This window comes from Notothenia rossii, assembly GCF_949606895.1.
Source record: "Notothenia rossii genome assembly, chromosome: 4".
Classification (NCBI taxonomy): domain Eukaryota; kingdom Metazoa; phylum Chordata; class Actinopteri; order Perciformes; family Nototheniidae; genus Notothenia; species Notothenia rossii.
Genome location: NC_136902.1, coordinates 80,032,175 through 80,057,573, shown reverse-complemented (window position 1 = coordinate 80,057,573; position 25,399 = coordinate 80,032,175). Strand labels below are relative to the sequence as shown.

General features: G+C 39.6%; 1 protein-coding gene across 1 annotated transcript; it reads left to right on the top strand.

Annotated features, from left to right (window-relative positions):
• Window positions 1-2,157: 2,157 nt before the first annotated feature.
• Window positions 2,158-25,361, top strand: vps53 (VPS53 subunit of GARP complex). Its single transcript, XM_079676207.1, has 22 exons — window positions 2,158-2,314; window positions 2,670-2,750; window positions 4,420-4,469; window positions 4,567-4,633; window positions 9,377-9,463; window positions 10,054-10,169; window positions 10,609-10,728; window positions 12,590-12,668; window positions 12,793-12,936; window positions 13,011-13,153; window positions 13,724-13,865; window positions 14,580-14,678; window positions 15,155-15,249; window positions 16,258-16,500; window positions 17,588-17,735; window positions 18,038-18,120; window positions 18,239-18,317; window positions 18,612-18,760; window positions 18,868-18,937; window positions 19,164-19,301; window positions 23,607-23,711; window positions 24,366-25,361. Exons 1-22 carry the CDS (start codon window positions 2,228-2,230, stop codon window positions 24,531-24,533), a joined length of 2,493 nt encoding a protein of 830 aa, XP_079532333.1. The 5' UTR covers window positions 2,158-2,227; the 3' UTR covers window positions 24,534-25,361.
• Window positions 25,362-25,399: the final 38 nt, after the last annotated feature.

Genomic DNA, 25,399 nt, shown 5'->3' with positions numbered 1-25,399 from the left:
TCTTATATATTCTTACTTGTATTTTGTATTTTACACAGTTGTGAGAGTTCATTTTGAATGCTTTTTTCATAAACCACATCGTTAAAATAGTGGAATATGCAATACTCCAAAAAGTTTCAAAAGCACTTTTTGCTATACAGTTGAATTATGCAGCATTTTGTTAATGTGTAGCTTATTAATGTTAACCTAACCATGTCTTTATTTAACAACCTGTTTTCACATCACAGTCATAAAATGTATCGAGAAGCCTCTGCCACTAATGCATACACAAACACACACTGCTTGTCTGCAGTGTTAGCTGTACCCCCTGGTGAGTCTACAACGTGATGTGTTTCCTCTGTGGGTGAGATTTATATCGGCTGTCTGACAGCTGCTCTGTACCACGCGTATATTATTACACCACAGCCATCTTTTCGCTCTTCCTGCCTGCGTTATCTCATTGCTTTTCTTTTACATCTTGTGTGTTACGCTTTTGTCGCTTTTTCACAGTTCAGTGCATCTTTTAAAATGTCAGAATGACAAATTTGTTCATGAATTTAAGCAATTGTATAAAAGCCATTGCAAATTGTAGGAGTGATAGATTCATAGTTACATTTACAAAAAACGTATTAGTCTGTATGACAAGTTTTTCCTGTCTCCTTTTCTCCTTTTCTCTACTCTATTGATTTTCATCCCTCTTTAATATGCAGTTAAACCTGATACAGCCATTTTCCGTCTTCCCTCTTTTCTGTCTTTTTTTATCCTCATCTCCCCCCCCACCCCCCACAGTGTGGTTCATGTCCTCAAATCGCTGTATCATCTTATGCGTTTTCAGCACTCCACTGCTTTCCACTTCTAAAAAGCTCTCTTATGGGTTTATATTCCTGTCTTTGAAAGAAAAAGAACAGTGTAATGCTTAGAAGCTGGAGCTTATGGGAGCATGTGTGTGTTTCTGTTAGTGTGCTGCACCTTTAAACAGCAGGTGGCACTGCTGCTCTTTAAATCGTGATGTGCTCAAAGAGGACAGCAATATGTTACTGCTGTATAGGTCGATTTATTGTAACAGTAGTTGTGGTAGGGACAATTTTAGCATGACAAATTGTTTCTGCAGGGCAGACTTTAAATGCAATCATGTTAAAGGCCAGAGTGCCTATTAGGATCATCAGAACAGAGGAAATTTGTTTGTCAACAATGTAGGAAGGGGTTGTATGGTTGTGTACATTTAATTTGAATAAAAACTATGAAGGCAAATTTTCAAAGTGCAATGTGCTATTGTTGAGGTTATTCAACTGTACTATGTATAACATGTTCCTCTTGTTAAATGGTCAAGGAAGGAAAGCCAAGGAGATGCAATTTTTTTTTTAAAGTTATTACTTTTAATTGAATTCCCAGGGACCATGGATCATCTCCTTATTCTGATTAATGCCTGTATTGGTGATAAGAATTGTTTTCCATGAAGAAACAAAGGCTACTGCCCTTACGTCCCTGTACACACACTTAGACTCCGGCTCTCTTAACCTTCAACATCTATTGTCTTAATTCATTAATTTGGCAAATGTGTAGAACTAATAATAGAAACACAGTAAGCCACTGTTATGCGCTTTTAATGTCAGGACAAAATGCACATAAACATTATTAGAAATACATATTACTCATCACTCTTTCACGTTCTAGTCCATCTACTTGTGAGATCTCGCAAACCAAACACTTATCATAGAGGCAGAGACAAAAAATAATATTTGTTGTAGTCAACACTTTTGTTTGACAAGTCATTAGTAGTTTCAAGAAGAAGAATACATGTGAACCAAATGCTTGGGAAGAAAGAGAAAAGGGAGAAAAAGGAAGCAAAGAAATGTCATATTCATAAAAATAAATGGGCTGAATTCAAACCTAATTTTGAACTTTTTTACCAATAATTAAAACATTAGCACTATTAAAGTCAATACAAATACAATGGCAATCAAAACTAATTGTGTTTATTTTATTTATGTTTTGTATTCGTTTATATTACTACCCCTGATGTCAACTGTTTTGTATACAAAATAAATATGTTCTTGAATAAATAAAAGAGAAAAAAAAGAAAGAGAAAGCGCAAGGTGTGTAACGTGTAACTAAAAGGAGACGTTCAAGTGTAGCTCTGATTTCCGACAGCCATGAAAGCACCGTTTTCTACGTCATCGAGTATCCCAAAAGCCTCCTCACCAGGAAGTGGTACGCCGGAGATTTTCTTTCAGGAGTTGTTTTGACAATGATGGAGGAAGAAGAATTTGAATTGGCTGAGGATTTGGAGGCTATTCTGCATCTCACCCCAGAGGTGCAACTAGCCATTGAACAGGTAGCCGTTTGACCTTCGGTTACTATAGCAACTTTTAAACAGTGTTGCTGCTCATGCCTATAAACCAGCCTGTTAGCAGGCTAGCTCAACGTTACCGTGCTGTCACAGCTAGCCGAAACACCTTTGGTTCCAAAACATCGTCAGGTTGTTTAATAACACGAGATTAAAAGGCAAATACATCGTAAAATGTCATTGTAATTACATACGTCCCATTTATCAACTTGTCAGTGTATGCTTTCAGTGACAAGCCAAAACCGGTTTGCATGTTGAAGTATGCCAAATTACTCCATCAAATATTTAGTGAAACGTTGTCAGTAGCGTACTTACTGGACGTAATGTGTGTTTTGTGTACTAGGTTTTCCCCAGCCAGGACCCACTGGACAGAGCAGACTTCAATGCTGTGGAATACATCAACACCCTATTCCCCACCGAGCAGGTACACTTTATACATGCATGGGTACACTGAAGTGATAAAGACTGTTATGCTACTGATATCCATTTGATTGGGGGGCAGTCAAAATATATTTGTCATTAGTGGGTTGATAATGTTTGTCTTTGGTTATACTGTTGTGGAATTAGTTTTAGGTTGGAAATTCAACATACTGATAGAAATACTAATATTCTCAGTTTCACAGACTGTCAGCTGTCAGAGGACGAACCCTTGAGCCCTCACTCAGGGGCTGTCAATACATTTATTACACCAAATCAATCTTAGTTGCAATACCTTAATACTCATATTAGCGGAAATGATGCTGATACATATATTAAAAAGGGTCTTGTTTTTCACAACTTTTTTAATTGCTGATCTGTCATTAATTTACTTAACAAAAACATTTAATCAAAAGATAATTTCTGTTTATTTCAATAGCTTTCATATGTGTAACTCCAAATTCATGCCAGCAATGTAATCTACACTGGACCGTTCAGACACACCTATTCCTGTTGGATTGAAGTGTTTCTTTTATTTTCTATGAAAACATTTTATGAACATTCTGCAGTTGTTGTATTGAAAAGTCTTGATTTTTTTCAAAAGCTTCAATGTCATGTGACCCAGTGACTCTATTATACATTTGGAAATATATATATTTGTAATTATTTGTAATGACTTCATAAGCGCAGTTTAAAGTCATATATTGTTTCTCACACTTTTATTTGAATAAACCTTAAGAACTATAAAAATATGCTGGTTTTCTTTATTATATAAACTTGTTTAATAATAAAAAATAGATGTGCTCTTCTTATCCACTGCAACTGTAGGAGACCTTTCAATTCATAAACTTGTGAATTTTCATAAGAGTAACCATATACGATTGAAAAAATCCCTGAACAAAATTGTGTACAACTTGTCCAGTGTAATAAAAATACAACTCTACATTAATCTAGATGTCACATGCTATGGCAGTTGTTGAAAAAATATCATATGTAATGAGTATGAATCTTTATGTATTGCACTTTTGGACGGTATACTTAATAAAGTGTCTGTGTATATACTCCATTTCCATGAGGGGTCGCTGTTACCCTATAGTTTGTGCTCATCGTATACATGGAAGGGCCCCTAGTGTAAATATGCATGAATTATTTTTCACCTAAATGGATTCTATGTGTACTATTTCATCAGGTAAGGTGTAAACCTGTGCTGCAGTTGAAATGGCTAGTTAAATAGATTTGTTTACCCTGAAGCAAAATTATTAGCTTTTTTAAAGGGACAGTTTACGTCAAAATCAAAAACACATATGTTTCCTCTCACCTGTATTAGTATCTAGACTGATTTGGTACTAGTAACCGTGTTGGAGGTAATGGCCAAGAAGATGTCTGTCTAGTGACTCGCAAATATAATGGAACTAGATGGCACTCGGCTTATGGTGTTCAAAGTGCAAAAATATACGTTTGAAAAAATCTGCTGCAATGTGTCATCAGAAATCATGACCCATTAAGTCAAGTTGATCTATAAACCTTTTTGTTTAGTAGTTTCATGTAGGAATTGTACTTTTGTCGTGAACTGTCCCTTAGGCAGACATGCAGTAAATGCTACAACGTGTGTATTTAAGTACAGAGGTATAATATAGGTTCAACAGCTGATTACCTGTGTTTGTATTTCCCATCAGTCATTGGCTAATATTGATGACGTGGTAAACAAGATTCGTCTGAAGATCCGGTGAGTTCATTTCATTGACTTGATGGCACATTTCTTGTTTTTGGTCATTATTTTACCCTCAAACTGACCGGAGTGCCCTTTGTGTCACATTTGATAGGCGTCTGGATGACAACATCAGGACAGTGGTGAGAGGCCAGACCAACGTGGGTCAGGATGGCAGACAGGTGAGTCGAGCTACAGTGGTTAAAAAAACTTGATCGACTTCAAATATGTTTTCCGGCACAGATGAATTGTGTCATAATGGCTAGAAAAAAATGTACGTTTATTTAATCTATGAAACATGTTTCGTTGGTTGTCAGAATTAAGATTTATGTAACTATTGAAATGTATTATCTTGTTATAGTGAAGATGGTGGAGCTGGAATTTTTCCGCAAAGGCTGATTGATATGTGTCCAATGTAACCATGGTGTATAAAGCATTATAGAAAAAATAGTAGACGTTACGCTATATGGGGGATGATAACACTGTTTTCTTATTGTACACGCAACCACAAGGCCTACTTTTCACTTATGGTTTTCAAAACAGTATCCTTTCCCTGAAGTTAGAATAGCGCCACTGGCTTCTCTAAAGCCATAGAAAGATGTTTTTCCCGCTCTCCTCCTCTTTCCTCTCTCCACATTGCTTCCATGGAAAAGGACAAGATGACTCAGAACCATTCCCGCTGCTCAAACTGCCCTTCTTTACGGAAAACACGTCTGGGAAATAGATTCTCGTATGTGAAAACGTAGATTTATTTTAAACCCTGGCTTTTGAGTCTTTGCCTTTTCATGTTGGATCATGATGGAAAAGAACAGCCCCTGCTGATTTAATACAGGTCCTCTTTTAGTCGAGGATTTGTGGCTCAAAGGGAATGTGACACCTGACAGGTGAGCCGTGTATGTTCTGACCAGTTGACATGATGAGGTGTGTGTGTTGTCGTCAGGGTGTCTGGCCCGGTGGCCCTGTCTTTCCCCGTTAGCTACTGTTTGGTAGCGGAAACACTCTAAATCCCTCCAGACCAATAACATTACACAGCCACACACAATCATTTTAGTTTGTTTTTCCAACCCCGCAGTGCCATTCCAACATTTCCAGAGGGAAAATACTTTCTGTAGACGGAAAGAGGTGTTCATTTCAAGACGGCGATTAAGACATAAAGCAATAGAATAAAACCAAAAGTATCAGCAATTTAGTCATTTCTGCTGTTGACTTATCTCAACTTACTCAGCTCAAAGCAATGCCCAGGATGAAATGTAAGATTATTGAAGAAGAATGGAAAGATCAAGACTGGAGGAGAGAGAAAGTGGAGGAGATTCTGGGAAATATTTCTCTGGTGGTTTTTTTCAGTTTGGATTCATATGCTGCAGGACTGAGAGTGTGGAAATGTTGTTCCCTTAGTGTTCGACTTAAAGCGCTGTTATTAAGTGTTACAAAGACTGTGTTACCTAGCAACCAAAAATCTTTGCAATAATTAATTTATGAAAAAACAACAGCAGCACGACAGATGCATACAGGAATGGCACTGCAAGCCGAATAGTTTACGGTATGATGTCAAGTGGCTTTGCGGCAGACTCAATTATTACATAAACTCTGTCATTAATCGGAAGCTAATTTCTTAACACTCCAGACTAATTCTTTTTTAATCTGCATTATTTAATGTGTCAAGGTAATACAGAGGTTATGCCTACAGTGCTGAAGGTGATTAATTGTTGGATTCTTCTGAGCAGTCTGGCTATGTTGGCAAATGTGCGATGAAAATATCTGTATGGTTGTAGCCTGCCAGTCAAGAGTTTCCTGCCACACACACTGTTCCTGTCTGTTGTTAAAGCAATTTGGATACCACATGCACACCTGCTCCACAGTCAGCTCAATATTGCAGCGCACCGCTAATGAATGACATAAAAGCCTGGCTCGGTGGGAATCTATATGTTCATGTCTGAGTCAAAGGATCTCATTAAGGAACCCAAACATTTGTTACCAGTTAATTCCATTCACATAAAAGCTGCAGTATGTAAAAAGGGGTATGAAAACACACCCACACACATACACATAAAGGGGCTTGCTTCCTGCATGGTTGGCAGTCTGGCATTTGTGTTTTTCTTTCCGTGTGTCTGATTTGTCTGTTTTTGTTTACATACTTTTATATAGTCACATTGGTACAGGGAAGGATGCAATACAGTATAGGCTGGTATTCCTGTAGAAACAGCATTCATGTCAATATTTATCTCAGAAAAGGTTGTTCAAAGCTTGTTTTAGTGTCATTGCTTTCCTGTTCTCAGAACTCTGTCTGCTCTAAATTCACTTTCAACGTTCGCCACAAATATGTTTCGTGACTGCATCAGTTTAACCTATTACATTTGTCTTAAACATAATCTGTAAACACCAACTTTGCCAACATTTTGTATTGCTTGTTAAAGGAGAAATTAAACAATTAAAGAAGTACGAGGCAGCTGGATACTAGGATATTTATATTTAGGCTATAAAAGAATGCATTAGAAAGTGGTGCTTTGGATTTCATTTACTGTCAGGCTTAGCTATGACAAAACAATTGTTTTAAAACAGGGAGTATTTCTAAACAAATCGTTTTATAAGTTATTCTCTGTTAAGTGAAAAACTCTTCTCTCCAAATGTTCTCCCTACAAATGTTAACATGATGGCAATGAAACAACCATTAAAATAGCCCTGATTGTAGGGCTGCTCGATTATGGCAAAAATCATAATCTCGATTATTTGGGTCAATAATTGTAATTGCGATTATTAAATGTGATTATTCATTGACTTTGAAAACATCAAGTTATTGGAAAAAAAATTTTGAACAGTATGTTTTTAACAGTTGATTACCCTGAACCTTAAGTATAATTCAACTGAAAAAATAAATTCTGATTAAAATACGATTAATTGAGCAGCCCTACCTGATTGGTCGATCAGATTTATTAGAATTGGCCTTAATCTCAGAATTACCATTCAACCCAACCTGTATGTCAGAAAGCTACACTAGCATCTGTCAGAGGGAGGAGTGAAGTGCATCCTGTTCACGCTCCTTTTGTACCTCTATAACACTACATATGTATGCATTGGAGCCCTGCTGATTATTGCATGTAAGGGATACACTGGGGAGCATATGTGTGTTTGTGTGAGAGCAGATAACATCTCGGGCTTAGAGGCGCCTGCTGGGCAGTGGTCTCTCTCTCTCTCTCTGCTCTCCTCAAGGCTAAATACAGGAAATGAGCGCTCGGAAGCGAGGCAGTTTGTCTCAGCTGAGCCTGCATGAGAGGCATGTGCCGCCTTGGAACCAGCCTCTCCTGCATGCAGTTTGTTTTCTGAACAGCTCCTCCAGGGAACCTCTTAGAAGATTCAGTGGCACTGCCTTCCGCTCAGATCAAAGAGTAATGACATAACCTGCATGCATTTTTCAAATTCATTTATCCAATCACCCGACAACCAATGGGTTGCTTGAAGCATAAAATGAAAAGTGCAACCTAGACTTTTTCCTCATCTGTATTAAAGAAGAGATCCTCTCTGTCCGGCCTCCAGGGCCGACTTCCCTAATGTAGTTTTAGTAGAGTAGATAAAGTGTGAGCTTAGTTTAAGATTACAAAAGTGAAACTCCTTGCCGGTTTAAATGTCAGAATGGTTTTGTTGTGATTTGATGACCTTGTCTTGGTGTTGCTTTGACTTTCACTGGGTCTCCACGACACTGTCACCAAGTGCTGCTTTTTAGCCATACTTAGGAAGCAGAGTGAATCCTCTGCTGTCAGTGAAAGCTGTATTTATGTTTGTGTGTATGTGCAAAGTTTGTGTCTGTTTGTTCACTCACTGTTTCTTAGACGTGCTTGTAAAAGTGGTAAATTCCTTGCACAGCTGGTGCCGGCTGTTAGCATTCCTTGGGTGCATGTGTCAGTCTGTGTGTGTGGGTGTGTGTGTAAATCTTAGGAAAGTCAAAGTTGTGTCGTAGCATCGGGCCAAGTGAAGCCAATTACCTTGGCATCAGATGTCGAGCACAATCTCTGTTGAGGACCATCAAAGAACAGCTGCCATGTCAGATGATGGGGAAATATTCAAATAGCACGTTAACTATCTTACAATTGTAACTGTCTGATGTTATCTAATCCCGTCTGGCTGTATAGGTTTTTAAAACTGCTAATAGTGTCTTTAGACTTTAACCTGTCAGTGTCAGATATCTAGTTAGCCTTCCAGATAGATGGGCGATTACTGTGTATATATCAGAACTGTGAACAGGCATAAGCGGGATATTTTTTTGTACATGGACCAAAGCCAGTAGTGAGCGGATAAGAAAATATCCCTGGAAATACGACCCACGCTGGCAAACCACAACTGACACACAGTTATTCCACACAGCCCTGCTTCTCAAACCAACTGTATTTTAAGTGTAACATGTTTTTTTTCTCATACAATTTTGCTAAAAAGTTCACATTATATGTATGGGATGACACATTTTCATTAAAGGGTTTCCCTGCTCTCTCTCATGAATTAGTGGATTAAAGAATATACAGTATAATAAAGTTCTAGACACCAGAGGGACATTTTATTGTGAGTTTGGTACAGTAGGTTGGCTCATTTGAAATATATCCACAGTACAATACTGTCTGTGAGAAAGGACACTTGTAAGGGATAAGAAGAATGCATGAGTTTAAATACACACCTTTAACGCCTCTCAGGTAGAAGCACCTGACAGCAAGGGATTGTTTTTTCTAGCTGTTTCCATGACTTGCCATTTCTCTACAGGTAGACAACTCCACTCATTCAAACTCAGCATATAAGGGTTAACTGAGTAGGAGTTTTTCTCATCTCTTGGTTCAGTTCTGTTTGTTTGAGAATAAATACACACTTACACTATCAGCGACGGCAGCAGGTGAAAAAAACGTATTCTCGGTATGTTTCAAATTTTCTCTGTTTGTTTTGGACAGGCTTTGGAAGAGGCCCAAATTGCCATCCAGCAGCTCTTTGGAAAAATCAAAGACATCAAGGACAAGGCAGAGAAGTCTGAACAAATGGTATGTTCACACACACACACACACACACACACACACACACACACACACACACACACACACACACACACACACACACACACACACACACACACACACACACACACACACACACACACACACACACACACACACATACACACACATACACACACATACACACACATACACACACATACACGCACACACACACACATACACACACACACACACACACACACACACACACACACAAGGTGGCTTGTTGAAGCTAATCAGTGACATGACCTGGCAAAGGGGTATACACTCTGTATCCTTCTGTTACAATAGAGGAGCGAGTTATTTAAAGTTGAGGAAGTAGGCTGGGTGTGTAGAGAAAGGGTGAAGGGGGAGGTTGGAAAGCAGACCCTGCCTCAGTGGCATGTAGGAGCAATGATTTCTCAAACCAGTGGGTGTGGGTTGTTTATCTTGCTCTATTTATCTTTGTCGTATCGCTCCATCAAATCGAACCACCTATATGTGTATGTCTTTCCCCATCTCTGAACATTTTACTTTCTCCTTATTCTGTGCGATATAAATGACCAACCTCTCTGACCTTTTCTTTTCCTGCGCAGGTCAAGGAGATTACGAGGGACATAAAGCAGTTGGACCATGCCAAGCGCCACCTAACTACATCCATCACCACCCTCAACCACCTGCACATGTTGGCAGGAGGCGTGGACTCTTTAGAGTGGGTGCAATCCCTTTTAACAGAATGGATCTAATTTCACCTAAATAAAGCATTTGGGATTGTTCAGAAGCTCTTCAGTTGAGATAAGCGTTCTACATTTTCTGATAAAGTGTTAGTTGCTACCAGTAGAAATACTCTGAACTGAATGAGGAGTTTTATTTCAGTCTAATATGATTTCAGCGGCATGTTAATAAAAAAATACGGGGTTCAAGCTTCTAATGTATTTTGATAAAACGTCTTTAAAATCTGTAAAAATAACATCCTTCTTTGTTATCTTTTAAGGATAGTGTTTGTATCCCCATTAGCATGTTAGGAAGGAATTTGCACATGTGAGAGATACGTTTACAGATGTGCGTGGCATTATGACTTGACAAAATGTAGCGTATCAAATATATTTTCTTTATTTAATAATAGAAATGTGTGTTGTTTTGGGTTTCAGAGCCATGACCAGAAAGAGGCAGTATGGTGAGGTGGCCAACCTGCTGCAGGGAGTGGTCAATGTGCTTGAACATTTCCACAAGTACATGGGCATACCCCAGATCAGACAGCTATCTGAGAGGTAACTGAAGTGCACACGCTAACACCTACACACACACACAGCTCTGGGGTTGAGTATCAAAGCATTTAGAACAGCTCATTTCCAGTAGCAAGTTCAGAGCCTGTTCTCTGCTTGCAGCTGAATATTCCACCGCTCGTCAGCAGAACTGTTGAAAAGTGGTTACAGTATTTGGATGGAGGTATTTTGTGTATGGCATCCTGTTTATGCAGATACAGTATACACACACGCATGCACACACAACTCCACAAATACAGGAACACAGAGGAAGGAAACACTGAACAGAGTCCCTTTATGGCCGGGATTCTTCCATTGTGAGAGATTAGGAGCATACTTTTTCTAAGGGTGCGTTTGTGTCCGCATGTATGATCTTCAATTAATGGTACATTCCAGAATGTTTGTTTGCTCTTCTGCCAATATCTGGAAAATACACACAGCTACACACGCACACACAGACACAAACAACAAAGTGCATTGTTACACTCTCGTTTCCCACAGCCCTGACTGATTTAATTTATATTTTTACTATTATTTTCCATGAACATTAAATCAAATTGGGACACATGATTCCTGGTCATGTTCAAGTTTAAAGCAGTGCTGATCCCCCCCAAAAAAGATGACCTTCTGTTCTGTTTTGACTGAGGTGTGGCCGAATAGTTTTTTACCAAATAACAGCTGTGTGGAAGAAGTGACTGGAGATAATAAGACAAGGCAGAAAGCTGGACGCAAACAGTTGAAAGAAAGTCATAGCAAGACAATAAAAGACTACATATTTGATTACATTCTGAACTCAATCTCTTTAAAAACTTTACAAAGAAGGCGTCAAGTAATTTTTGTTTTACTTATGAATTTTAATTTAAAAAAGTCACGGTAATAAATATAAAGCAATACAAAAGAAGAAGAATGGTTTGTTTTATGTGAATATTCTACATGGTTACAGTCTAAATGTATATTAGGGCCTCCAAATTACAATTCTCCCTTCCTGCCTTAAAATATTTAATTCAGTTAAGGAAATTGTTATTTAATTTGTCTTTATACTTACTATACTGAAAGTGCAAATGTCATAGTTGAACCTGATCAACTTTTTTTTTATCTTAATAAGCCTTACTCTTGTCATTGCTTAATGCTTCGCTCTCCTTCTAAACTTCACCATGACTCACAGTTCAGCTGACAAAGTGTTTTGTTGTGTACTGTATCTATGTACTGTACTATTGTGTGTGTGTGTGTATATATACTGTGTGTATACACATACATGACCTGCTGTTCTCTCTGACATCAGTGTATATGAGCATGAGACTCAGCTGAAACGGGAGCAATAGAGCATTGTTTGTTGTTACACTCAGTAGCTGAGGTTGTTAGCTGGATATTTAGCGGACATCATGCACTTGAAAATAAAGCTGCCAGTTAATTTGCCCTCCATCTGTGATAACATCTCTGCACCCTCTCCTGCTTATTCTGGACCATTGTCATGGCTTTGGGAGCTGTCCTTGGTTAACCCAGCCTGGAAGCCTTCAGGCAACACAGACCCTCCAAGCACTGGACAGAGAGTGTCTAAGGGGATCCTTTTGTTTAAGCACTTTCGGAACATTGCATACAGTGACTTTATAGTGGGTGAAAAAGAAACTAGCCACTTGTAAACAGTGTCTTTGTCTACAATCACTGAACAATGATTACATTAGGGATACATTACCTTGCTGTTTATCATAAAAGGTATTTGCCAAAGTAGCTAGGTGGCCAAATGTCATATGCCAAAAGTCTGTTGTATATTGGAAGCTTCCACATGTAATGGCTACCATTACCTTATGCAATTTGAATGATTGCGGAAACAGCTTTAATTAAAAGATATCATTTATTGGATTTCCAGAGTAAAAGCAGCACAGAGTGAGTTGGGGACTCAGATCCTGGCTGATTTTGAAGAATCCTTCCCCTCTCAAGGCTCCAAGGTAAGAGTTTCAGATTTGTTGAGTTGAATTTGTTTCTGTAAAAATGAATACCATTTCTCACTATTCAGACACTGTTCTTGTCTCGTTCCACCTTGTAAAAAAACGTGTATTGTTATCCATCCAGAGACAAGGTGGTCCCAGTAACGTGTTGAGAGATGCCTGTCTGGTGGCCAATGTGCTGGATCCACGCATCAAACAGGAGATCATCAAAAAGTTTATCAGGCAGCACCTCTCAGAGTACCTGGTATTATTCCAGGAAAACCAAGATGTGAGTAAGAAACTGATTTCTCGAATGAACAAGATGATATCTGTAATAGTACTAATACCATGACCTGTGCTCAGGTTGCATGGCTAGACAAGATCGATCGGCGCTACGCCTGGATCAAACGGCAGCTCGTGGACTACGAGGAGAAGTACGGACGCATGTTTCCTGAAGAGTGGAGCATGACGGAGCGCATTGCTGTGGAGTTCTGCCACATCACCAGGTAACGAAAACACCACAACATATAGCATAAAGACCCATGTTGGAAAAAGCGGTGCAAATGATCCTAGGCTATTACGGTAATTTGATAGCTTGTGTTTCGAGCCTATTTAGTGAATATTTTTGATGGTGTGTCTTTGTCCCTAAGAAAAGAGAAGAAAGAAAAATAAATAAAAGAACAATAATTAAATGTAATTAAATTAAAGAGAACGTGGCTGTGGAACATTTTGGCACTAACCACACTGGTATGGCATGCTTCTCGTGAGGCTTTGATTTGGCTTTTAGTGCAGTTGACGTAGGTGGCCTGCATGAGCCGCGACCTAGTGACCACACACTCAGTCTGTTTCCCTCAGCTACAGAAGGCAAGAAGAAGTGGGCACTGTGTGTGTGCTACTCTCGACTGCAGCTGACAACAAAAATGCATAAATCCTATCGGTGTCTTACGAGAAGCCTGAAAAGACATGTGTTTGGTAATAGACTAGGTGTAAAATAAAAGTACTAACAAGGGTCAAAGTATGGATATTAATATTCTCATAAGTAAGCAATTTCAATTTTTGTATCTTTTGTTTTTAAGGGTGGAGCTTGCCAAAGTGATGCGAACACGGGCTAAGGAGATTGAGGTGAAGCTGCTTCTGTTTGCTATTCAGAGGACCACAAACTTCGAGGGTCTTCTGGCCAAACGCTTCACCGGATGCACCTTGACTGACATACCCGGAGTAAGAAAACTCCAATAATTACATACAGTTGTACAGAATATAAACTCCAACTGCTTCCACCTTTTCAAGCTGAAATTGTCCAAACACATAGAAGCTTAAATCAGAGATCTTAATTGCACTTCTGCCCTTAAATAACACTTTTCTTACAAAACAACATTTCATCCAATCAAAATAAACGTTTTGATGCAGCTTGCTTTTTTTGTTCCATAATCACAATTACATAAAGCTGTTTGTTTTGTTCTACTCACACACACAGAGTCCTCTCTGTGTCACAGCATAAAGAAACCTTTTACTCCACGTAATGTTGTATGTCGAATTGGAAGCAATAAACGAAAAATGGACGGTTAATGATTATTAGTTAGTTGGACGTAAAACTCTGCCAAGCTTTTTCATCACTGACAATATTTAGGTTAGTCAGAGGCCCTTTTGTCCTCAGTTAGGTTTACACCAATGCCTGCTGGGCTCTGTAATTTGATCAGGGAATTTTGTTAATAATTGGATTTGCAGTTTCACCAAATCCTCCCATTAAATTGTCTACATAGAAATAGAAGAAACTGACTAAGTAATACTGAACAATTTAAGTAATTACAGAAATATTTATGCAAGTCAAGAGAGTCGTTAGCATGGGATGCCTAAGTGGCAGTAAAGCCCCTAATGCTGCTTTTAATAATTGAGCAATAGAAAAAATACTAAAGTTTATCTGTTGTTTTATAGAAAAAGAGGCCAGAGAGTCCTCTTGAATCTACTAACCCCTTCCTGGATGACGACGCGGGTGAGGATGTGGGCGCAGATAAGGACGAGGATCTAGCTAAGGTGAGTTGACCTGGAATGACCCCATCTGTTTTCTCACAATGAGATGTTTCTTCCTCTGATTCAGCTTTTTGATTGGATTGATTGTTTGTTCTTCTTTTTCTAAAGTACTCTTGCTAAAGGTAATACCACTGGTTTATTGGCTTATGCAAGTGGAACAGTTACGTAGCAGCTCAATTTAAATATTTAATGTTTATTTTGTTTCAGTTTTTTAAAAAAACCTTATAACCCATTTAAAGCAGGGTGGATTGGTGTCAACTGCATAGTCCCTTTTTAAGTTGGAGCTAATGCCTTGGTATCTGATTGTACTTACACATGAGAAGTGATTTCTACCAAGTTACACCACCTCATCTTTGAAAACTGTGCTCATATTTTGACCTTTGTTCGCTGAGCTGGAGGCAAATCATAAACTCACTGATTGATACTCAAAGGAGCTACAACTTAACTAAAATGCCTATTTGATGTCTCAATCCTTTTAGCCCAGAAAGCCAAAAGCGCCGGACAACCCTTTCCATGGTATCGTCTCCAAGTGTTTTGAACCTCATCTATACGTCTACATAGAATCCCAAGACAAGTGAGCAACACACACATATACAAGCAGACAAGGCCATATTGGGTCGCGGTGCACAGACCCAGGGTCAGAGGCAGGTTGTGTTTTTAAGGATGGCACGCGCATCCTTTTTCCACTCATCAATCAGATCCCCCACCTACCATTCTGCTTCATTGTCTCTTCTATCTTTCCATCTCTTGTTTCTGAATGCCTCTGTCTCCATTGTGGCAGAAATGTTTCCCATTAGCTACGCAACCACAGACGCTGGGAGGAGGAGAGAGGGAGCTTGAATAAGTGCTGCCTCAGCAGATCTGCCTATTTTCTTTCCCACCTCTTTATTGCTTTCCTTTCCCCCCCCCCCCCCTTTCTGTTTGATTCCTCCTTTCTTCATCTCAATCTCTCATTGTTCCTATTTTGTACATTTCTCTGCTCATGCTTATGTTTCTTCATTCCCTTCCTGTCTCCCTGTCTTCTACCACCATCCTTCACTTTCCCTCCTTTAATCCCTTCCCCCAGTCATGGCAATCTCTCCTGAAATTGAGCACAGTTCTGGGAGTGCTGTGCTTGCATGCAGGCCCTGGCTTTTGGCTCTATAGCCCGTTAAATGCTGTTTGTCTGTCCAAGGGAACAGTGTTGACCTATTCTGCAGTTACAACCTCATTTTACTTCAGTCCAAAGGCCTTAGGCAGGCAACAGCCAGATCAGCCTGTCCCCAGTGGGACATAGCAGGAGAGAACAGTGGCCTGCTTGTTTTGTCCTTGGCTTTAGTTCCAAGATTCAGCAGGATTGGGCCCCACCAACTGACTGTGGTCCTGTTGACTGTAGCACTTTTGATTTTGATATGCATGGAATATTTTCTCCTTTTCAGCCGTGTTGCTCTCTGTCTGCCTGCCTCTTATTTTATCCTTAAGTTTATTTAATGGGTTTAGGAATCATTTATTTTAATGATCATGTCTTTTATATTTGAGTCACTTATTTCCTAATCCTAATCCAACCATGGGGATTTGGCTGTACATTTTCTGGCATCCGCAGGAACCTGGGCGAACTGATTGACCGCTTTGTGGCTGACTTTCGAGCGCAAGGCCCACCCAAGGCTGGCACGGAGGAGGGCGGAGCCGTGCTGCCCAGCTGTGCGGACCTCTTTGTCTATTACAAGAAGTGCATGGTGCAGTGCTCACAACTGAGCACCGGGGAACCAATGATCGCTCTCACAACCATCTTCCAGAAATTCCTCAGAGAGTACGCTTGGAAGATCCTCTCTGGCAACCTTCCTAAGTAAGACATTTAAAAAAAAAGTCCTTATATTGAAAATGTCCTTCCTTATGTCCATCATAACATGGAGATTTTAAAAGAATATGAGAACAAAAGGTAATCCAGCATGACTTTGTTTGAAAATGAAAACACTTCCAAATTGGCTTCCAACCTCTACGTTGTGGAAGTAGCTTTAATATTTCCTGTTTCCATCCAGTCAATAAATATTCTGGGCAGTAATACAAACAGATTTATTTGGGATTCATTTTTTCACGAACAAAATTGTCGGGCCAATATTTGTCAAATCTGTTGGTAAGATGATGTTTGGGAGTTTAGTTTTAAACGAAATGTCTTCAGTGCTGTGTGTATGATGGATTGTGGTGGCATGCTTTAAGGGATCTGGAGTTAGTTATGTTGTGGCAAAGTCTAATATGCTACCAGCAAAAAACATCTCTGGCTCATTGGCCACATTATAACTCATCACTGGCTATGGTGTGCACACACACACACACACACACACACATACACACACACACACACACACACACACACACACACACACACACACACACACACACACACACACTGGGGCTCTGTTTCTGTCTCAGATATTCATGCATGCTAATTACAAACTTGTGCTCACAGACTAATGTATACCATATTCTGAGCTGTACACAAACATGATACAAAGATGCACTCAAAGGCTTTGCAAGTGCGTACACTTACAAACACATGGAGACACAGTCGTGCAATGTGGTGTGCTGTAAAGGTTTGCAGAGGGGCCCTGGAAAGGAGCTTAAAGTATGTTGTGGTTTCTCTGTTATGTCTCTGTGATGATGTATATTAATGTAGAGGCATCATGTTGGTGCTGCCACCCCATAGATGGTTGATAAATGTCTTAAAACAGTTCCTAAGAGCTATATCTTAGTTGTTACTATTAAACTCATATGTTTCCGGGTATGATCAGTTGAGAAGTGTAGGGTTTCTGCCAACAAGTAAAATCTTGAATTATATATGCTAATTCACTACTAAATGTTACAGCCAGCCAATATGTTGTCTCCATCTTTGTTTAACTGCTTTTCCCTTCTGTTCCTTATATCTCTCGATCCAGATCCAGCAGTAACAGTGGAGGTCTTACCATAAGCAGTCTGCTGAAGGAGAAGGACGGACCGGAGGCTGCAAAGTTCACCATGGACGAGCTGTGCCTGATCTGTAGCATCCTTAGCACTGCGGAGTACTGCCTGGCTACCACACAACAGGCAAGCACACTCATCTTAAATATCTAGAAATGTATGGCATGAGATGAACTACAGTGACAGTAGACACTAGAGGACACAATAGATTCCTTCCATGTAGCAGTTACAGAACGTTTGACCTGTGTTTCATCCGTGTTTTCAGGAAAGTGATTACAATGCATCCTGGAAGGTTTCATTCCTGCTCCTTTTTTTTAGGCAACAAAGCAATTTGAAGACAATATTAAAAAGAAATGTGACAACATGCGTTACAAAGGATGCAATCGAAGTAATAAAGCTTCGTATATTGAAGTTTTATTATGTTCTAGTTGGAGGAGAAACTGAAGGAAAAAGTCGATAAAGTCCTCGTGGAGAGAATTAATTTGACTGGGGAGATGGATACGTTCAGCACGTAAGTGACAACTACAGACCTGCAATGTTTTATTAGTACAAAACACATGTGCTTACCTAATAGTGTGTTTTGTGAATAATGTGTTTTAATGGCGTCCATTTTTTTCTTGTTTTCACAGTGTCATCTCAAACAGCATCCAGCTCATCGTTCAAGATATTGATGCTGCCTGTGACCCTGCTCTCACTGCTATGAGCAAGGTTGTACACAATCACACATCATCTCTAGTTATTGGATCAAATACCATTGATATAAAAAAAGGAATCTTTTCTTTTTTTTGCTTTTAAATTATGAATGCCATAACACAAGGTTTCTGGTGGTTTTGTGAATGTCTCTTTTCTAACCATCATCATTCAGGAAACCTTGTCAAAGATGTCCTTGTTTTGTGTGTAATGCATTAAAGGGATTGTCACATACATATTCCAATAAAGTGTATCATAGAGCATATGCTAAAGCTTCCCTTCTCTCCCCTCTCCTCTCCCTCTCCCTCTCAGATGCCGTGGCAGAGTGTGGAGCATGTGGGAGACCAGAGTCCTTATGTGACCTCTATTATCATGCACATTAAGCAGAATGTGCCCATCATCAGAGAAAACCTGGCCTCCACACGCAAATACTTCACACAGTTCTGCATCAAATTCACAAAGTACAATATGCACACACAAAGTATATACAACGCACATAATTGTTATATTTATAAGCCACAATTAACACTTCAAAAAAATTGATGTTTTTGTATTTTTTTTCCCTTAGCTCTTTCATTCCCAAATTCATCAACCACCTGTTCAGATGTAAGCCTATCAGCATGGTTGGAGCTGAACAAGTACGTTTAATTCCTGCTTATCTACTGTAAAGTTTCATTAATGGTGGTTCATTTTCAGTCATCATCCGAATGTATCTTCTGCCGTACAAGCATGTGCACAAATACATGATTATTACATCAGAAAATCCATTGTTAGCATTCACAATGTGCACTGGTGTAGATGTTTAATCATGAAAAGCTGTTCTTAAATGCCTGATTTTCTGTCTTGTGTATCCTACCCCATCAGCTTCTCCTTGACACTCACTCCTTGAAAACAGTCTTGCTGGATTTGCCCTCCATTGGCTCCCAGGTGCTCCGCAAGGCCCCTGCCAGCTACACTAAGATAGTGGTGAAAGGCATGACCCGAGCAGAGATGATCCTAAAGGTGAGGAGTGGGTGGGCTTCAGTGCAGCAGCTTTTTTCAAAAGCCTTTTCTACATGTGTACAAAGGGCAGAGCACTTCCCAGAATACTGTTGGAAAAACACTCAACCATGCTCTTAAGGCCAGTAGATATTAGTTTAAACAGTTTACCTTACTGAAATAAACCAAAGAATGAGCTCGTTTCTTTGACTGATGGATTGTAACGAGAACCTGAGATGTTCTCTTCATTCACTATAGTTCAACTCAAACACATTATCAGAGTCGCTTGATGTTTATGGGACACTTCTGATTTTATTACATTTAACTTGGGTGGTTAACCTCATGCGTTCCATTTTACAACAAAAGCTTCACTTGCTGGCCTTAAAAGGACTTGGAACTTTAGATGGGCCGTTTTGGATGAGTGCAGTCTGAATTTAACTTTGGTTTGCCATTGTGCAGATTTAATGTTGCTGACATATCCAGTTAAACATGACTTTGGTGTTGATGCTAACGCTTGACCTAGAATAGTCTGGCACAACCTCTAGCTAACTGCTTTTTCCACTAATTGAGGTTTCATCATAAGAAGAAAAAAAGGACAACATCTCGTCTGTGGCTTCCCTGGCAAGTCAGAATTAAAAAAAGTGTATTTTGAGTCACTCGCGTAGATTAGTTAATTTTGGCCGAATAACTCTTGAATTGTTTCTTTACCCCTTCTTACAATAGCACTTTATGAGCATGTTTCCATAAAATAACCTACCTCACATGAGGAAGAGAAGGAATAGAGCTCATGCACTACTGGTTTAATGAGTGAAAGACGGGCCAACACAGAACACACACACAAACATATTCTTGAACACAGTATGTGGCTGACCTTGAGCCAGTGGAAAGGTGTGAGTGAGTAATTAAGTATATACATGTTACCATGCATCCACTCAAGAAACACTCTGAGTTGATCACGGCATAGGGCTGTTGTCGTCGGTGAGGAGAGCAAACACAGGAAACAGCCAGTTAGCCATGCGTCAGAATTACCTTAGGAGACCTGAGAGGACTCTGGTATGTGGCTGATGTAGATTAACCCCACCCTAATTAACTGTCTCTGGAGTGTACTGAAATGCAGACACTCACACGCGCCTGTCCCTACATTTCCCTTGGACTCCCGGGAGGCCTTCTTTCCTTCCTGAATTTGTCATGGTTGGGCTGTTTTGTTGTTTGTAACAATAAGAGTGACCTTCACTAATCATGCCATGCTTTACTTTAATTTGATGGATACTTTATTATACTATTAGGCAAATGAACCACTCTGATCATTTGTCAGTTTTCTACTGGGATGCACACTGTTCCATAAGGCCTGTTTTTTTAAAAGCTTTGTTTCCTGGAAAAAAGCCCTGAATGTATACACATGCATTTCAACTCATCTGCCACACATTAAAGGGGCTTTCACATTATAGAATTATAGAGTGTATTCACATCAGTATTCACTGCCTGGTTTTTACTGAATTGGACTGCCAGCGGGCCCCTTCAGCTGGAATGTGATCTACAGTATATGGCTTCTTCAAAACTCTCATAGACGTAGCTGACTCTGCATTAAAGCCTCCAAGTGGTTCACATCTATTAGAAGTACATTATTAGTGATAATAAGAATAATAGAGAGAGTATACATTTCTAATGAATACAATCAGCATTGCATAATGTTCCTGCTACTTTAGCAAAAAGTCATTGAAGGGAGAAGTCTCTGTTGCATCTCTTTGAAGAAAAGAAAAGAGCCACACATGGACTTCTTTTTTGAACAGTTTTGGCTTTGGAAAGAGAAAGCTCATATTAGTTTAGAGAAGCTTTTGTACTATGGGCAGCATATAAGCCATCAACTTTGTGCAACTTAAAGTTTCCTCACAGGTAATTGCTTCCACCTTGGGCTAAGACTGAAGCCTCGGAAAGACAAACCTATCGGAACATGGTCAATATAATAATGCCTCTGTCTAGCCTCAACAATAGTTTTGAATTACTCTCTGTGAGGCTGTGGCTTGAAATGTAATCCGGCGCACACCCCCACCAAGGAACTGCAATTCATTGGGACAATTGAAGGAGCACTTTAAGTTCCCAAAGCTCACTAAAATGTTAGCAGAAAGCCAACTTCAGGATTACATGTCAAAAAATATAAATGTACGTCTTATTACTGTAAGATTCAACAAAACAATTAAGTTAGTATGTTTTGTTTTGAATAGTTTGCCATTCACACAGCTGCACATTTAAATGATTGTGTTACTGTTCTTGAGGTGGTATAATGATCTCACACTTATCAAAACGATCCTGTTGATGTTTCAATTAGAAGTGAAGTAACTATGTTTATAACTCAAGCAGTTAGTGAAAAGTGAAGCCAATGTGGAAGTGCAGCTGGCAAAGAGAAGTCCATGAGAAAATCCCCCTGCATCTCACCTGATTTACCTCAGTAAAACATTTTCCTGACGAGTCAATGGCTAGTTCAAAGTCTTCTTCAATGCAGCATGATGTTTGTGTTGTAAATGATGGTCCTATTTAAAGAATAATAGTGTATAAAACCTTATGTGCCCACCTTCAAAACTTGAACCCTTTCCCAGTGTGTGGTATTTGTTCACATCAGATAATTGTAAACATTTCGGTCACTTAAACATGTTTTGTTCAGCACTTGGTTGTACTTCTTGTTGCCCTCTTTGGAGCCGCGAAACAGACTTGTTAGCACACAATTGCCTTTATTATAACCTGATGAAGTTGTTATGTGTTATAAAAACAATTGCCTACTAACTACTACACATAGACAAACACATTTAGTCTGTGGTGTTGACTCCTCAGGGATCCTATTTAGCCAAATGCTTCACAATGTTCAACAGGAACCAGCTGACTTTATCTCTATTCTCTTTGGATCAGCTCGGGAATGAGTACAGCGGTTCATCGGAGCTTCTTTGTTATGCAGAAATAAAGCTGTGTTTGGCCGAGCGGTAAGACAGAACCAAAACAATGAAGTTCTTTGTCCTAAAGCCAAAACAATGAGCTTAAAGATGTTCAAAAAGTCCATGATGCTGAGTGGATCTCTGATCTTTTCTTGATGTGTTCATTACTACTAGAGACCTTTCACAATATGTGTGATAATTTGTTCCATTGTTAAAATAACAAGATTCAAATTGCATATTGGTCTGCACGTCAGCTGACAAAAGAAAGTCTCAAGATGAATTACTGTATTTTTTTTCCCACTCCCACCACCCTAAATCAGTATTACACATATTTGGGTTATCTGTTTTGTGTGCTCAGTGATGTTTAAAGTATACAGGATTGTAAGCTGTGTGTCTGAGACGCCTCTCGTCTGATGCCTGTGAGACGTGGCTGTTTTCCACGTTCATCCAGCCCAGCCCATCATTGCTCCAGCTCTCTGTACCACCTCTGAAGCTCTCTTTTGGGGAGTATTTAAAAGGCTTCCCCCCCCCCCCTTGTTCAGCCTAAATGCACCCCCCCTTACTCTGTCGCTCTCACTCTCCTTTTTTATGCCCCTTTTCATTCTTAACCCCCCCCCTCCCCTTTTCAGTTTTTTTACAAGGTCCCTACAGGCCTTTCCTTTGGCCTGGCTCCAGGACAGTTGCTAAGTAAATCACAGTCAGCAGGGAAAGCAAAGAATTCCACACAATTCTTTCATGGCTGCTCTTCCCTCTTTTCTCCTGCTTCTGATTTCTAAACTATCTTCCTCACTGTTTCACTCACCTTCCCATATGTTTCACCTTGAGTAAAAAAAAGTAAACACTGACAGATTTGGTCTTTTTTAGAATTGAAGGAAATGTGAAACATTTAGTCAGAGGATCCCTGTGTGCATGGAGGTGGGGGTCTGTCAGCCATGTGTTGGTCTGCCTGCTTTGTAGCGGCTGTAAGACATGCTACCCAATCCACGTTTTCCAGTCTCGTGCTCGTATTGTAGGGAAAAAAAGACACCAATAGAATCTAATCCAAAAAGACATGTGCCTCATTAAACCTTTTCTGTCTGCTCTTGACTAATGCTGATTTTTGCCCGGACTCATTATACCCCCAACATAATTACCGGTGAAACCATTTCTTGCCACTGATGCATGGAGTAATTGCCGTGTAAAAGGAAAAAAAAGAGTGAGGATCGGGCTCCTAAATTTAGAACCATAGTCCCAACATTGTTTGTAGCCAGAACTACATGCTTTTGTCAGTTGCGGCCCCCCCTTTCCCTCATTTGGGCCGTAGCTGCCCCATGTGGGATCATTTAAAGATCTCTTGGGTCGTCCCATGATGGTTCACAGGAAACGAGGGAGGGTTGAACCCAACATTAAACTCTACTTTCCACAGGTGGTGATGGCCCCACATGAACCATCAGTGGTGTTTGTTGATAACTACATCAAGCTCCTGGCTGACGGAAATCCTGAGACCTTCCAGAAGATCCTGGACATGAAGGTCAGTTGTTTTTTACTTTAACAGTCATTTCAAAGGATAGTTTGACATTTTTGGAAATACGACTTTTTTTTAAATTATAAAAGCAGAGTGAAAACTTGCTCTCATCTCTTTCTTCAATTTCGAAGCTGGACCTGGACCTAGTTAGCTTAGCCTACTGGAATGAAATAACTGTCAAGGTTTTGTTGGAAGGTAACAAAATCTGCCTACCAGAACCTCTAAAGTGCACTAATTAACAGCTGCACATAAAACCAAAAGTGGTCGTTTTTTTTCACTTTTGTCTTTGGTGTACGGATTAAACAAGATATAACAAGTTAGTTAGTGAGCTTTAGAAGTGTTGGTTGGCAGATTGTGTTACCTTTGATAGCCCCAGTCTAGCAATTGCCCTTCCAGACTTTATGCTGAGCTGACCTAACTGGTTGCTGGCTCCAGCTTCAACATGAACATACAGGTTTAATGCTGTTGAGATCCTTATCTCTCTTTTGGTTGAAAAAAAAAAGCGTATCCCTGAAATGTCAAACTATTCCACAGCTTTAGCTTTCACATTGTAATTTAGCATTTTCTCTTTTTGCCTAACTCGTAGTTTTTAATTTTGTCTTTTCTTGAGAACTAATCAAATGTTCTTTCTTGTGTTTGTTTGTGTGCATGGCTGTGAAGGGTCTGAAGCGCAGTGAACAGAGCAGCATGCTGGAGCTATTCAGGCAGAGGCTACCCACTCCGCCATCAGGGGCCGACAGTGGCCCCTCTCTATTCAGTGCCCCCACCCCGGAGCAAGAGTCTTCCCGCATCCGCAAACTGGAGAAACTCATCAAGAAAAGATTGTGAAATGACAAATTCACTGAAATGTCATCTTGAAAATGTAAAAGACTGAAGGCCTGGATGGTGGTCATGTCAAAGACTTCATTTGATCCATTCAGTCATCATTGAGAAAGAGCAAAATGTTGACAGAATGTTCTGACCGACAATAATATCAACACAAGCTGACGCTGGATTATGAAGACACTTCCTCAAATGCTACTGCCTGTTGTTGCATATGTCATTCAACTCTGTACATTTTTACCAATGTCTGAGCTTTGTAACATTATTGCGCAGTGTATATACTGTACACTATATAGAGTTACAGTGCGGCTAACTGTATTGAGTTGGAGTTCCTGTAGAGAAATATTCCCATCTTTAGTCAGAAATGAGGCTGGCTTTGTCTTGGCTTTTGAAATCTCTCTCGGCTGACTTGCATATGAAAACCAGCTAGCTGAAGACTTTTCGGGTGTATACTATACTGTAAAGTATGTGAGCATTTAGTGTGGCGATCAGTACGATTTGACATTAAATCAAACGTTTGTTTTTGTGTATTATTTATCCTTCTATCGGAATTTGTAGGGCAAACTGCAAATTGAGAAAACTTGTTTCAACACTTTATGTGGTCTTTCATGTATTCTCAGCAATTTCACTTGCAGTATATATCACTCTCTGGAAGACAAATAAAATCAGCTACTTATTTGAAGATCAGAGAGTTTGATGCAGTGCCTCTCAGTTGTAATAAATCAAGAAAATGCAAATGCATTGGTGTACACATTCCTGCATTTAGCTACAAAATGTTGATTCTTTGCTGTGTCTGAATTGTGTCAACACTATTAAAAACATTGCCTCCATGTATCCATGTGTGTACAGAGCTTCAATATGCACTTTATGCA

Coding starts and splice junctions, on each gene's coding strand:
- vps53 (XM_079676207.1), top strand. CDS start 2,228: ATGATGGAGGAAGAAGAATTTGAATTGGCTGAGGATTTGGAGGCTATT. Junction 4,470..4,566: donor AAGATTCGTCTGAAGATCCG/GTGAGTTCATTT, acceptor CACATTTGATAG/GCGTCTGGATGACAACATCA. Junction 12,669..12,792: donor TCCCCTCTCAAGGCTCCAAG/GTAAGAGTTTCA, acceptor TTATCCATCCAG/AGACAAGGTGGTCCCAGTAA.